General features: G+C 43.1%; 1 protein-coding gene across 3 annotated transcripts; it reads left to right on the forward strand.

Moving 5' to 3' along the window:
* The first annotated feature begins 572 nt into the window (after positions 1-572).
* LOC131192707 (zinc finger protein 345-like) lies at positions 573-14,059 on the forward strand. 3 transcript variants are annotated; one of them, XM_058172124.1, is made up of 6 exons: positions 573-691; positions 824-949; positions 1,236-1,352; positions 1,903-1,985; positions 9,046-9,172; positions 11,230-14,059. In XM_058172124.1, the coding sequence occupies exons 3-6, from the start codon at positions 1,256-1,258 to the stop codon at positions 13,080-13,082; spliced, it is 2,160 nt and encodes a 719-aa protein (XP_058028107.1). In that variant the 5' UTR covers positions 573-691; positions 824-949; positions 1,236-1,255; the 3' UTR covers positions 13,083-14,059. The 3 variants fall into 3 exon arrangements, with proteins under 3 accessions (XP_058028107.1, XP_058028109.1, XP_058028108.1); XM_058172126.1 differs by lacking the exon at positions 824-949 and having other exon boundaries at positions 575-691; XM_058172125.1 differs by lacking the exon at positions 573-691 and having other exon boundaries at positions 722-949.
* Positions 14,060-14,366: the final 307 nt, after the last annotated feature.

Here is a 14,366-nt window from a genome sequence, read left to right on the forward strand (position 1 = left end):
AACCGCCCTGAGTCCTTCGGGAGATAGGGCGGTATAAAAATTTGATTAAATAAATAAATAAATAAATAAATAAATAAATAAATAAATAAATAAATTACTCAGGTGACCCTGAGGAGGAGCCAGATAGACTCAAGCACTCTCTAAAATGATGCAAATGTCCCAGCAGTCTGCAAGGAGTATCAGTCCTTCCATTCCCCACCATCCAATTAGAGCTGAAGAAGCATCTTGGATAAGAAGCAAAACGTCTTCAAAGAAAAAAACGAGACAGACCAGTTGCCTCTTGAAAAAGCTTTGACACTCCTCGCTCTGTCTGTCTGTGTGTTTGAGAGAGAGACAGAGACAGAGAGGGAGAGAGAGAGAGGGAGAGAGAGATAGACAGACAGACAGAGAGAGGACGGAGGAACCGGCATTTGATTTCTGCCCGGCTTCTCCCGGATGCCACTTGCAGAGCTCGCCTCTCCAGGACAGGTGCAGCTGCAGGCAGAGCTTGCCCTGCACAGCCTCCAAAGCTGCCCCCACGGCTGCCATTTCACCCCTGGTGCCAGCAGAGGGCGATGTTTTGGCTGCACATGCTCCACTCCGTCTGAATGGTCTGTCGTTCCGGCTGAGAGTTGCTCCCTGGGAATCTGGGGCTGGCAAGAGGGGATCCTGCGGTTCAGTTCCTCCCCAGGGAAGGGAACGAGATTCTGAGGTTGGAGGGAGCGGGAAACCCGCCCCATAACTGCTCTTGGCTGTGCATGGGGGGGGGGGAGATCCAAGAATGGGGCTGGGGGGGAGGAGAGAAGGAAGCCTAAAGGAATCCCCTGCTCACGTCTCCATTTAGATTCAGATCCCTGGAAGACTGGAAGGATCTTTGGAGAGCCAGCCGAGACCAGTTTGCCCGGTGGTGCCAGTGGTTGGAAGATCCCTTCTGAGCCTGGCAGAGAAGATGAAGCAGGAAGGGCCCCAGGTCAGAGATGCTTCCTTTGGGGAATACGGAGGGATCTTCCCCTGCTTGAATTCTTCTATATCTCCCTGATAGGGTTTGGGAGATTAATAATCCGAGTAGATATTTAGGGAGCCAAATTAGAGAATTTGTCCTTGTGTCCTTCCAAAGAATATCTCATTTGGAGCGAGTCTCCCATTGGGTCTCATCCATCCCCACTGATGGACAGAAGGGTTTTGTGGGCAGAAAATAAAATCCACATCCTCTTTTCTCCTGTCCCCTTAACTCCTATTCTTTGCTTACATTTCAGGTTCTGAGGTCCTTCCAGGGATGGGGAGTAACAGGGTGGATTGCACAAATCTTTTTCCTGATCTGTCTTTCCGAGCGATCCCCGAGGATAAAAGTCAAGGTCAGGCTACCTCACTAGGTAAGGGCAGACTGTTCCACTGGGTTGGAGACTTTCTAGAAAGATTCTAGTTCACCTTAATTCTCTGTGTCTTCTCATGTCTTAGTCCTTGGTGACTCATTAAGAAAGACAGAACTCCCTCTTCAAGCTAGAAGACTTAAGGTGCACAAAGGAATTCCCTCCCTTCAGAGCAAGCCTATAATTATCTTTCACAGAAGACCAACTCTTGTAGGGACCTCCTTGAGTTACATTCTGGCTCCTCCTCCATCCTAAGATTTCTCTTTGTTTTTGGCCTTCCTCAAGAGATAATTTTGACTAAATTCCTACAAATATCCCTGCTGGGCCATTTCCAAAGGTTAGGAGAACAATCTAACTGAAGTTTGTTCTTCAGCATGTGATGGGTTTGGTCTTCTCCTTTTATTCTTGGCTCCCAAGATGGAACCTATGAAAGGGAGAGTGTAGAAGAGGCAAATGGAGGTTTCCTGGGCAAGACGGGAAGAAATCTTAAGTGGTGGTTTCACAAGTTAAGTTGAACTCTTTCCTGTTTCCATCCTGTCTCTCTCCTTCCCAGTGGACAAAATGGAGTCACCGTTGTTCACTGAATCATCTCCTTCTATTGGTGGAGCTGAAAGAGCCGCTGGATTCCTGACTCAGGTAAGAAGGAAGAGATTAGCACCTTATATGGGGGAGCAGGAGGAGACCTCTGGTTTCCTTTGGGGACTCAACCTATGATAACTGCTATTCCTGAGCAAAGCACAACAAGGAAATTAGAAATTTAAATTTACAATCAGTCAAAATAGGCCCACCTCTCAACAAAGATTTGGAGATCTATGGAATTCCTTAGTGGTTGTATAATTCTGGTTTTAAAAAAATGCCACATGGCAGTTCATATTGCCCGTCCCCAGTAAAGCAGACAGGAGACATGAACAGATAAGCTAAATCTACTTTATTATAAGTATAATCTTATTTTCCTATCGTTGGGGAAAGGGATAAAAACAGGAGAAGCAGCAATTGCTTTGTGTATCGTCTACATCTTGATGTCTGGAAGTGCTTCCCTAGGATTTCATGAATTTTTTTTTTCAATTTAACTTTTTTATTAATTTATTGAAGTATAAAATACAAAGGAAAAAAACATGGAAAAGTAAGAAGAGAGGAAGGGGGACAAACCACGAAAGAAGAGCGTTAATCCATTGTTCTTAAAACCACTTAACCTCCTCTCCCTCCCTCCTGAAGGACCCTTTGGCTTGTCCGGGAACTTATCGTGAAATTGTTTCACTAGTCTATCAGCTTTCAGATCCCAACTTTTGACCCACGAGCTTCTGAAGAAAGGGTACCTTTTCCAGTGTACTAAATATTGTAACTGACCCCATTGCTGTGTAGAGTCCAGAATCTTCTTTATTTCGTAATGAGTTTCACCTTGTACTATCAAAGGAAAAAAAAAAGATCTTGAGACTCTAGAAAGAGTGCAGAGAAGAGCAGCCAAGATGATGAGGGGACTGGAGGCTAGAACATATGAAGAACGGTTGCAGGAACTCGGTATGTCTAGTTTAATGAAAAGAAGGACTAGGGGAGACATGATAGCAGTGTTCCAATATCTCAGGAGCTGCCACAAAGAAGAGGGAGTCAGGCTGTTCTCCAAAGCACCTGAGGGTGGAACAAGAAGCAACGGAGGGAAACTAATCAAGGAGAGAAGCAACCTAGAACTAAGGAGAAATTTCCTGACAGTTAGAACAATTAATCAGTAGAACAACTTGCCTGCAGAAGTTGTGAATGCTCCAACACTGGAAATTTTTAAGAAAATGTTGGATAGCCATTTGTCTGAAATGGTGTAGGGTTTCTTGCCTGGGCAGGGGGTTGGACTAGAAGACCTCCAAGGTCCCTTCCAACTCTGTTGTTATTATTATTATTAGGAGGGGGGTGGAGCAGCCGGTAAGGGTCTTAGGTAGAGACCACTGCTGGTTTTAAGATGATGGATTTTCCCCAGGATTCGAGGAAGTTGAGCTGGACTGTTGCAGGGTTAATCAGCTTCACTATAGAGAAAGGACCGATGAATTTCACTCCAACTTTCTAGCTAGGTAGCCTCAACCTTAGGTACTTCGTTGACAAATATATCTTATCTCCTATTTAAATATATCTTATCTCCTATTGACCATCAATTGTGTTGTAAATGTTGTACCTTGATGAACGTATCTTTTCTTTTATGTAACACTGAGAGCATATGCACCAAGACAAATTCCTTGTGTGTCCAATCACACTTGGCCAATAAAATTCTATTCTATTCTATTCTATTCTATTTGAAAAGGCGGCTGAAGAGACCTATGTTTGTCTGCCTGGGTTCTATATTTCTCAGCTGCTTCTGCTAGAGCTTTCTTAGTATTCTCCCAACCCTTTTTTTTAAATTTGCATTTATATCCCGCCCTTCTCCGAAGACTCAGGGCGGCTTACACTATGTCAAGCAATAGTCTCCATCACGACTTTGTATATTATATACAAAGTCAACTTATTGCCCCCAACAATCTGGGTCCTCATTTTACCTACCTTATAAAGGATGGAAGGCTGAGTCAACCCTGGGCCTGGTGGGACTAGAACCTGCAGTAATTGCAGGCAGCTGCTGTTAATAACAGACTGCATTAGCAGCCTGAGCCACAGAGGCCCCTTTTGCAATGAGATCATCCATTCTGTTAGAGACATGGAAGTGTGTGGTTTTCTAGGCCGTTCAGGCAATTTGATTTGCATGTGCGGCCACCATGATAAGTCCACACCTTGATTCTGTAACACTCATTTGGTTTAAGTTCCCCTTCCACATTTTAAATATTTTTATATGTTAACATTTTTTTCAAATTTACTACATTTGGATGTAGAAATGCTTCCATTGTTGAGAGGCAAACTGGAATTTTAATGTAAATTTTTGCTTTCACCTTTTCCCATACAGAAAGTTGACCATTTCTTATATAGTGTCCTTGAAAGTATTGATGAGGTTTGTTTTTATTATACCATAAAAAAGCATGCCATTCTAATAGGAGATCATGGCCTTCTAAAAGCAGTAATCTGTTATATCTAAGAGTTATCCACTGTGGCTTAGACAGCATCACCCCCAGATGGATTCGTAACTGGCTGACCAACCGCACTCAACGTGTAGTCCTCAACGGAACGACATCCACGTGGAGGGAAGTATGCAGTGGAGTACCCCAAGGCTCTGTTTTAGGCCCAGTACTCTCCAACATCTTCATCAATGACTTGGAGAAGGGGATAGATGGGGAACTCATCAAATTTGCAGATGACACCAAGCTGGCAGGAATAGTCAACACTCCAGAAGATAGGCTCAACATACAGAAGGATCTTGACAGACTTCAACATTGGGCGCTATCTAACAAAATGAAATTCAGTGGTGAAAAAAGGAAGGTTCTACATTTAAGCAAAAAACCCAAAATGCACAGGTACCGTATATGTGGTACTTTGCTCAATAGTGAGAGGGATCTTGCAGTCCTATTGGACAACCATTTACATATGAGCCAGCAGTGTGCAGCAGCTGCCAAAAAAGCCAACACAGTTCTGGGCTGCATAAACAGAGGGATAGAATCAAGATCACGTGAAGTGTTAATACCACTTTATAATGCCTTGGTAAGGCCACACTTGGGATACAGCATCCAGTTTTGGTCGCCAACATGTAAAAAAGATGTTGAGATTCTGGAAAGAGTGCAGAGAAGAGCAATAAAGATGATTAGGGGACTGGAGGCTAAAACATATAAAGAACGGTTTCAGGAATTGGGTATGTCTAGTTTAATGAAAAGAAGGACTAGGGATGACATGATAACAGTGTTCCAATATCTCAGGGGTTGCCACAAAGAAGAGGGAGTCAAACTATTCTCCAAAGCACCTGAGGGTAGAACAAGAAGCAATAGATGGAAACTAATCAAGGAGAGAAGCAACTTGGAACTAAGGAGAAATTTCCTGACCGTGAGAACAATTAATCAGTGGAACACTTTGCCTCTAGAAGTTGTGAATGCTCCAACACTGGAATTTTTTAAGAAGATGTTGGATAATAATTTGTCTGAAGTGGTGTAGGGTTTCCTGCCTAAGAAGGGGATTGGACTAGAAGACCACCAATGTCCCTTCCAATTCTGTTATTCTATATTCTATTCTATTCTATTCTATTCGAGTTCCCCATCTGGTAGTTCAAAGCCCCCATTGTTTTTGGACTCTTGCAACATTTTCAATCCTATTCTTGCTTTTTTCCCTGGTGAAACATATTTTGAAATTATAATATTTAATTAATCAAAGTATTTTTTCTAGTTTTATTGGGACTGTTTGGAACAGAAAAGTAATTGGCAAGATGTTCATTTTTATATTTGCTACTCTTCCTACCATTGATAACTGCAGTTTTTTCCATTTAGCTATTATCTATTTTCCTAAGTATTTATCTTTTTTAACGATCTGTAAATCTAATTTCTCTGTCAATTCTCTCTTCTGTTTTCTGTGAGATTTTTAACTAAGATTTTAGTTTTATCTTTGTTTATTTTCAATCCTGTGACTTTCCCATATTCTTCTATTCTTCCCATTAATTTAGGGCCCGTTTCCAATGGTTCTTCTAAAATAAATACTGTCATCTGTATTTTTCCCCTTTTTACCATACCTTTTGTTTCTAAGTTTTGTCTAACATTTCTGTTTAACACTTCCAATGTTAGTATAAATAGCAATGTGGACAATGGACAGCCTTGTCTTGTACTCTTTCTTATACAGTATTAAAATTCTCCGTTAAATCCTCATTGACCATTACTTTTGCCATTTGCTTACAGTATATTGCCTTAATCATTTTTATAAACTTCCTGCCAAAATCCACACATTCTAATTTTTGTATCATAAATTGCCAATTTACATTGTCAAAGGCTTTCTATGCATCTAAAAATATCGGCGCCATTTGTTTTTCCGAGCGCACTTCATAATATCCCAATGTTATCTGGTATAAATCCTACATTGTTTTTAATTTGTCTTTTTGGAAGGAACCCATTTTGATCTGGGTGGATACATTCAGTCAGAAATCTTTTTAATTTCTCTGCCATTATTGATGCAAAAATGTTACAATCAGCATTTAATAACTATATAGGCCTATAGTTCTTCATCTGTGTGAAGTCTGAGTCTTTTTTCAGAATTAAAGTAATATTAGCGTCTTTGGTGAAGCCAGATTTATATTCTGAGGTTACAGTTAGGTTTTTTGCATTATCCAGCATTTGTAAAGTTGACATTTGTAAAGTAGGTTGGTAATTTTCTACATTTTCTACACCTAGTTGTGTTTCTTGTTCTATTTTCTATTTTGGTTGGTCACAAAACGATGAATCTTCTCCAAGGACTGACCAAGAATCTGTTTTATAACAGCCACCAGCTTAGAATTTGGCATCCTCGTGGCTCCCTCTAGTGTTTAGAGACTGTTATTTATTTATTGATTTAATTATTTCTTCGTTTTTCAGCCAATCCGATCCCTTAAATATCGGCAGCTTTCAACCACCCACAAGAAAACAGTTTAGAGCAACTAATTATTTTAAAAGGAAAGGAAAAGGAAAAAAAATAAAAATGATTGCTTTGGGGTGGGGTGGAGGGTTAGGATTTTGCATTATGATTGCGCTGGTCTTGGCTGGCTATGGCTGACATCGCTGCTCTCGCCGCATCCATGGCAGCTTGCTGGTCTTGTAGTGCCTCACTCAGCACACTTAAACTTAGCATGCTTCACAATGGGGAGACGGTATCCCCTCCTCCTCCTCCTGGAGCCCATTATGACTCAGAGCATCAGCTGCAGCCGCCCAGCCAGTGTCTAGGAGCAGAGAGAAGTCATGCCTCTTCCCCAATGGCCAAGGTGCGCATAGCATCAACAAGGGAGGCAAGTAGAGAGGCACTTCGCTCCCACTCTGGAATACAGAGCAAGTCTCCATCTGCCGCTGTCGCCCTTCTCTTCTCAGGGCAGATGAGTGAGCTGGAGAGCGAGGCGCCGGGACAGCTGGCCGACCAGGAGCCACAGCAGCTGGGAACCTGAAATGACTCTTTATTTAAATCATACGGTAAAAAGCACCCAAAGAAGAATAAAGAACATCAGCAAAACAAAAAACAAAAAAACCCCCAACCCTTGCCTGTTTTCGGAAATGGTTAAAGAGGGAATACACACACTTGACAGAGAGATGAGATGGAGAGGGAGAGGGAGAAAGAAATATGAGAGGGAGCAAGAGAGATGTGCAGAGAAGAGCAACAAAGATGATTAGGGGACTGGAGGATAAAACATAGGAAGAACGGTTGCAGGAACTGGGTATGTCTAGTTTAACAAAAAGGAGGACTAGGGGAGACATGATAGCTGTGTTCCAATATCTCAGGGGCTGCCACAAAGAAGAGGGAGTCAAGCTATTCTCCAAAGCACCTGAAAGTAGAACAAGAAGCAATGGGTGGAAACTAATCAAGGAGAGATGCAACTTAGAACTAAGGAGAAATTTCCTGACAGAACAATTAATAAGTGGAACGACTTGCCTGCAGAAGTTGTGAATGCTCCAACACTGGAAATTTTTAAGAAAATGTTGGATAACCATCTGACTGAGATGGTGTAGGGTTTCCTGCCTGGGCAGGGGGTTGGACTAGAAGGCCTCCAAGGTCCCTTCCAACTCTGATGTTATGTTATGTTATGTTATGTTATGTAGATGAGAGAGAGGGAGAAAGATGATAGAGAAAGAGATGAGAGAGAGAAAGAGATGAGAGAAAGGGAGAAAGGTGAGAGAGAAAGAGAGAGCGGGAGAAACAGAAAGACACACAAACAGAGATACTTGTTTAAAAGAAAATATCGGGATCCACAAAACCTGGGTAGACATGGCTGGGAGGGGTCATGTGACTAGGTGGGAATGAGTGATGTCATGTTGGCCACACCCACCCAGGTTTTGTGGCTCTTGGTGTTTTCTTTTCTGTGGGAATCTGGTCCAAATGGCTCTGAGTGTTTTAAGGTTGCAGACCCCTGGTCCAGGGTGAGCAGATTCTCTGCATGTGTCACCTGCTGCCCATGTCATCCCCTCTCTTTCCTTCCTCTCTTCTTACTTTTCCATGGTTTTTTGTTTGTTTGTATTTTATACTTGGATCAACTAATAAAAAAGTTAAATTGAAATATTCATGTGTGTGAGCAAAGCTGACCCTTTAAAGAATCACCAAGACCATTTGGTTACGATGTCAGACAGAAATCCCACAGAACCTCTTGAAAATACTATGAAATATTGGGGCCACTGGTAGATGGTTTTTGTAAGGCAGGCTATACTACTTGATCAAGGCAGGTTGATGATATCGAAGGTCAGCAGAATCAGTCAAGGTGATAAAACATACACTAATTGAATGTCAGCAGTAGGCTGCGAATTCTGCCCTTTTTATCATATAATACGTTGAATCCACCTTTTTATCATATAATATGTTAAATCCATTTCCCACCTTGGGAAATGTCCAATCAAGAATTTTCACTTTGGCTTTTAGTCCCAAAGGTACTTTTTTCAAGAGGCAACTGGACTGCCTGGTTTTTCTTTGAAGATGTTTCGCTTCAAGCATCCAAGAAGCTGAAGAAACTTCTGAAGCACTTTTTGGGACAACTATGACCATGAATGACTGAGAACCTCCATAGACATTTGTGCTCTTAGGATTTGCAGATTGAAGGAGATCTTGCAAATTCTATCGATTCTGCTGACGGGGCTCCTTCCTTCTTTAGGGTCCTGTGTCCTTTGGGGAGGTAGCCATCCATTTCAGCAGTGAAGAGTGGTTGCTGCTTGATCCCAGCCAGAAAGCCCTGCATCAAGAAGTCATGTTGGAAACCTCTAGGATGGTCGCCTCTTTAGGTAAGGGTTCCTCTATACCAGTGATGGCGAACCTATGGCACACGTGTCAGAAGTGGCATGCAGAGCCATCCCTCCGGGCACGCGGAGCCATCGCCTGTTGCTCTTCCGGGTTCTGGTGCGCTTGCCAGCTGGTCTTCAACTGCGCTGGAGCATCAGAAACTGAAAGAATAGCTGCCTGGATTGCATATCCGGCTAGGAAGCAGTCGCGCTCCCTTGGTAGAAGGGGCAGGCGAGAGGGCGGCAGCGGTTCTCCTCCAGCTTCCTTGCCAGAAGCAGCAGTGTGAGAACCGCCCTCACCCCCAGCCGGTAGCTCCTGCTTTTCGCCCTGCCGCTGCTTCTGCTCTGGGTCGGTCTGATGATCCAAAGGCCTCCTTCCCTCCCTCCCTTGTAATTCTGTTCCTTTCTAGCCTGTGCATCTGCCCAACACTTCCTGAGAGTCTTGATCGCCTGGGTGCCTTTAAAGCAAGGCTCCGGGAAAATATTGAAGAACCCAGGAAGGATCTCTCTCTTGCCTTGCTGCTCTTCCTATATTAAGGTTTCCGGGTTAGGGTTAGGGTCCCTTCATTGCCTTTACTTTTTTCCAAGAAATCGTGACAAGGAAAGGCTTCCTCCTCCTCTTCAGTTTCTTGGGCTCAAGGTGTCCAAGAAGCAAAAGGTCGACGGGTAGCTTGGGGAGAAAAGGAGCGAGAGCGGGCAGGCTTGCAAGGGACAGGGTATGTGTGAACTCGCCCAGCACAGAATTCCTGAATGGGAAGGGCCGGCTGGCCATCTTAAATGGAGAGAGATCCCTTCCCTCAACCCTAACTCACCGGCAGGCCTTTCCACCATTTTAAAACAAGCAAAAACTGGAGAACCATCTCCTGATCACCCTTGAGGATCACACTGTTATCTGTGCATAGAAGGGGGTGGTGGAGGTGGTGAAGCCACGAAAAGGAAACTGGCGTGCAGTAATAGGCTATCTGTGCAGAAGCAGTGAGGGTTCTTTGAGCTGTGGGGCAGGGGGGGAGCGAGACTGAAGGCAAGGAGCTGCGCGTTAACCCAGCAGGAGTGGGAAAGGTTTTGTGTGCATTGCGTGCAGCTCCGCCCTCTCCCTTCCTAGCCGGGCAATGGAGCAAACCGCGCGCAGCTGGGGTTCTGCTTATAGGCACCGGCAGCAGGTCGAGGCAGAAGCATGGGGGAGGCAGGTAATCAAGAAGCCCTGTACTGATGCTTGTTCGGCGCGGCCACAGGCAAGCTGAGAGATAGCGGGATGAAGTCATGCGGATGCCGCTCACTCTCCCCTTTGGCGCAGAAGGGGGCACGCCATGACCCTAACCCCCTGCGCATACTTGTGATCCCCCAGGCCCAAAACGAGCAGGGGGTGTGGCACACGTGGGTTGGGTGGGTCACATACGCATGCGGGGAATTGCCTTATGGATGTGGGCACACACGTGTGTGACACCTCCCCCTCGCGCTCCCCCTGCTTTCAGCACACCACAACAAAAAGTTTAGCCATCACTGCTCTATACGTAACTTGTTAAAAATGATTTCATCTCTTCTTTTTCCCTCTTACATTAATTCCAGTCCCCTTTCATGGTCTTCTAAGTAGCAGAGTTTCATTTAGAAGAAAGAGATCAGTGTGGTTACCAGCAAAGGTTGACATTCAGTCTTGTCATCCTTAGGCTCTGGGTCATTATTGCAGAGTTATTGGGAAGATGATTAAGGAGAGGGTGTTTTTGCCTGTTGCAGTTGTCCTACTGAGCAACAAATTTTGTCTTGCTTTGTGTTGCAATGACATATGTTGTCTTACTGAATGCAAGTTGGGTGCATCACAGTCGAGACAATTTGTTTGCCACATCCTGATGTCAAGACTTGTTTTTGCTTTAACCTTTTAACTGCCAAGAATGACGGTTAGATGAGCAGCCATGCTAGTCTTTTAAGTTAGTAACTAATATTCATGCTGTCATTTCTCTTGTTGTTGTTCTTTGCAGATGACCAGTAATAGATAAATCTATGTATTGGGACACTAAAGTGGATGTTGTAGATTAATCTAATTTATTGTTTTTTCCCCCCACAAGCATTTGATGCGCAGAAGAAGGAAAACGACCAAGACCCAGATTTAGTGCCATTGCAAATAATCACAATTGAAATTCCTACAAATAAGTGGGAAAGGAGGAAACATGAAAAGAAGCAAAATTGGAGAGAAAAATCTATTCTTGAGTGTCTGGAAATAGATCGTGTCCTTACCCAACGTGATTCCAAAGAAAATACGGGGAAATGTCAAAGTAGAAACAGATTCAAAGCAAATCCCAATGTTAGTAACCCCAGCAAATCAGGAAGAAGCTCCAGCAATAATGATCTTACTTCACATAAAAAGAACCAAGCAAGGGAGAAGCCCTACAACGGTGTGAACTATGGAAAAAGCATTGGAAGAAGAGGTAATTTAACTTCTCATAAAAAGATCCATAAATGTGCGGATTGTGGAAAAAGTTTCAGTAGGAAGGGTTCCCTTACTTCCCATAAAAAGGTACATACTGGAGAAAAACCTTTTAAATGCATAGAATGTAGGAAGAGTTTCAAAAGTAGTATTTACCTGATGTGCCATAGAAGGGTCCATTCAAGGGAAAAACCTTATAAATGTGTGGATTGTGGGAAAACGTTCAGCATACAGTGTTCCCTTACGTCCCATAAAAAGATCCATACAGGAGAGAAACCCTATAAATGCACGGAGTGTGGGAAGAGCTTCAAAGGAAGCAGTGCTCTCAATTATCATATTCTGATCCACACAGGTGAAAAACCCTATAAATGCCTAGACTGTGGGAAGGGCTTCAGGCAAAGCGGTGACCTTGCTTCCCATAAACGGATCCACACGGGAGAGAAACCCTATAAATGCATGGAGTGTGGAAGGAGCTTCAGTGTAAAGAGTTCTCTTACTTCTCATAAACGAGTTCACACGGGAGAAAAACCCTTTAAATGCAAACAATGTGGGAAGAGCTTCAGCACTAGTAGTTCCCTGATATGCCACAAAAGGATCCATACAGGGAGAAAACCTTACAAATGTGTGGATTGTGGACAAAGCTTCAGTGTGAAGGGTTCCCTTACTTCCCATAAAAAAGTACATACTGGAGAAAAACCCTTTAAATGCATAGAATGTGGGAAAAGCTTCAGAAGTAGTAATTACCTGATGTGCCACAAAAGGATCCATTCGGGGGAAAAACCTTATAAATGTATGGATTGTGGGAAAAGGTTCAGTATAAAGTGTTCCCTTACGTCCCATAAAAAGATTCATACAGAAGAAAGACCCTTTAAATGCATGGAGTGTGGGAAGAGCTTCAAGGGAAGCCGTTCTCTTAATATTCATACACTGATCCACACAGGAGAAAAACCCTATAAATGCCTAGACTGTGGGAAGAGCTTCAGGCAACGCAGTGCCCTTGCTTCCCATAAACGGATCCACACGGGAGAGAAACCCTATAAATGCTTGGAGTGTGAAAAGAGGTTCAGTGTAAAGAGTTCTCTTACTTCTCATAGACGGATCCACACAGGAGAAAAACCTTATAAATGCATGGACTGTGGAAAGGGCTTCAGGCAAAGCTGTGACCTTGGTTCCCATAAAGGGGTCCACATTGGAGAAAAACCCTATAAATGCATGGAGTGTGGAAAGAGCTATAAAAACAGCAGTTACCTGAATCTCCATAAACAGCTTCACACGGGAGAGAAACTCTATACATGCATGGAGTGTGGAAAGAGCTTCACTATCAAGACTTCTCTTACTTCTCACGAGAGGATCCACACAGGAGAGAAACCCTATAAATGTATGGAGTGTGGGAGGAGCTTCAGGCGAAGCAGTCAACTTACTTCTCATAACAGGATCCATACAGGAGAAAAACCTTGTAAGTGCAGAGTGTGGAAAGACCTTCGTTGCCAGTAGGTCTCTGACTTCCCATAAAAGGACCCACATATAAAAGGGCCCAAAGGCAAAAAAAAAAAAATTGGACGAAAATGCACACATGGTTAGAGAAAATGTTAAAGCAACATACAGATTTAAGGCCAGAAATATTTTTGTTAGCTTTAATACCAGAAAAATCTAAAAAAGGGAACAAATCTTTAATACTATATGTCAGTGGTTCTCAACCTTTATAGTGCTGTATAATTCCCCACGATGTGGCAACCCCTTTAATACAGTTCCCCACAATGTGGCGACCCCAACCATAAAATTATTTTCGTTTTGAATTTATTGCGCCTGAAGCCGTATTGGCTAGCGATCTGAACTGCTTGCGATTGCCTTGAGGACGGAGGCATTAAAGCGGAGACTCCTCCCCTATTAAGTTTATTGCGCCTGAAGCCAGATTAGGCTAGCGATTGGGAGTGATTGCAGCTGGCTTGAGAGGGAGACATCACAGCAAAGATTTCTCTCTTTTTTAATTCATTGCGCCTGAAGCCGAATTCGGCTAGCAATTTGAAGAGCCTGCAGCTGGCTTGTGGAGTCAACCATTGGAGCACGATTCTTCGACTCGCAAGTATACTTCCATATTTCCGATGGTCTTAGGCGACCCCTGGCAAATCGTCATTCGACCCCCAACGGGGTCCTGACCCACAGGTTGAGAACCGCTGCTATATATCTTGGCAGCAGCAAGAATTGTATTTGCACAACAGTGGAAGAATGAGGAAACTCCTACAGACAAAAAAATAATTAGAAAAATACTAGATTGTGCATTAAGGGATATGTTAACATTAAAGATAAAGGACAAAGAAGACACAGATTATTTTTAACATGGGATTTGTTTTATCAATGGTTAGAAAATGGAGGTAATAGAAGTTGGAAGATTATTACTAGGTATAAGTGAATAATATTATTACTATTATTATGTACAATTAAATTGACTCAGACAATACAATATTTACTAAGCACTTATGTATGTTAAAGAAAAATGTATAAATAAAATATTTTTTAAAATTATTTTGCTGTTGTTTGGCTTTGTATTGGTGGTAGTGCTACATCTTAATGGTGGGTGTCAGTCTGCTGCATGTATGGATTGGAGGGGTTTGAAATGGCTAATGATGCAGCTGCGGTCTGGCTTCTGGTCCATGGTCGTGCTTCATCATTGGTGTGGGTTTGAGTCTGCTTTCCACGTGGATGTGTGGTGGTGACATGTTGTGTGGCTCTCGTGTGTGTGGGTCTGTCGTCATTCCTCATGTTAGGGACTTGTTTGTC

This window comes from Ahaetulla prasina, chromosome 2 (genome assembly GCF_028640845.1).
Source record: "Ahaetulla prasina isolate Xishuangbanna chromosome 2, ASM2864084v1, whole genome shotgun sequence".
Lineage (NCBI taxonomy): Eukaryota > Metazoa > Chordata > Lepidosauria > Squamata > Colubridae > Ahaetulla > Ahaetulla prasina.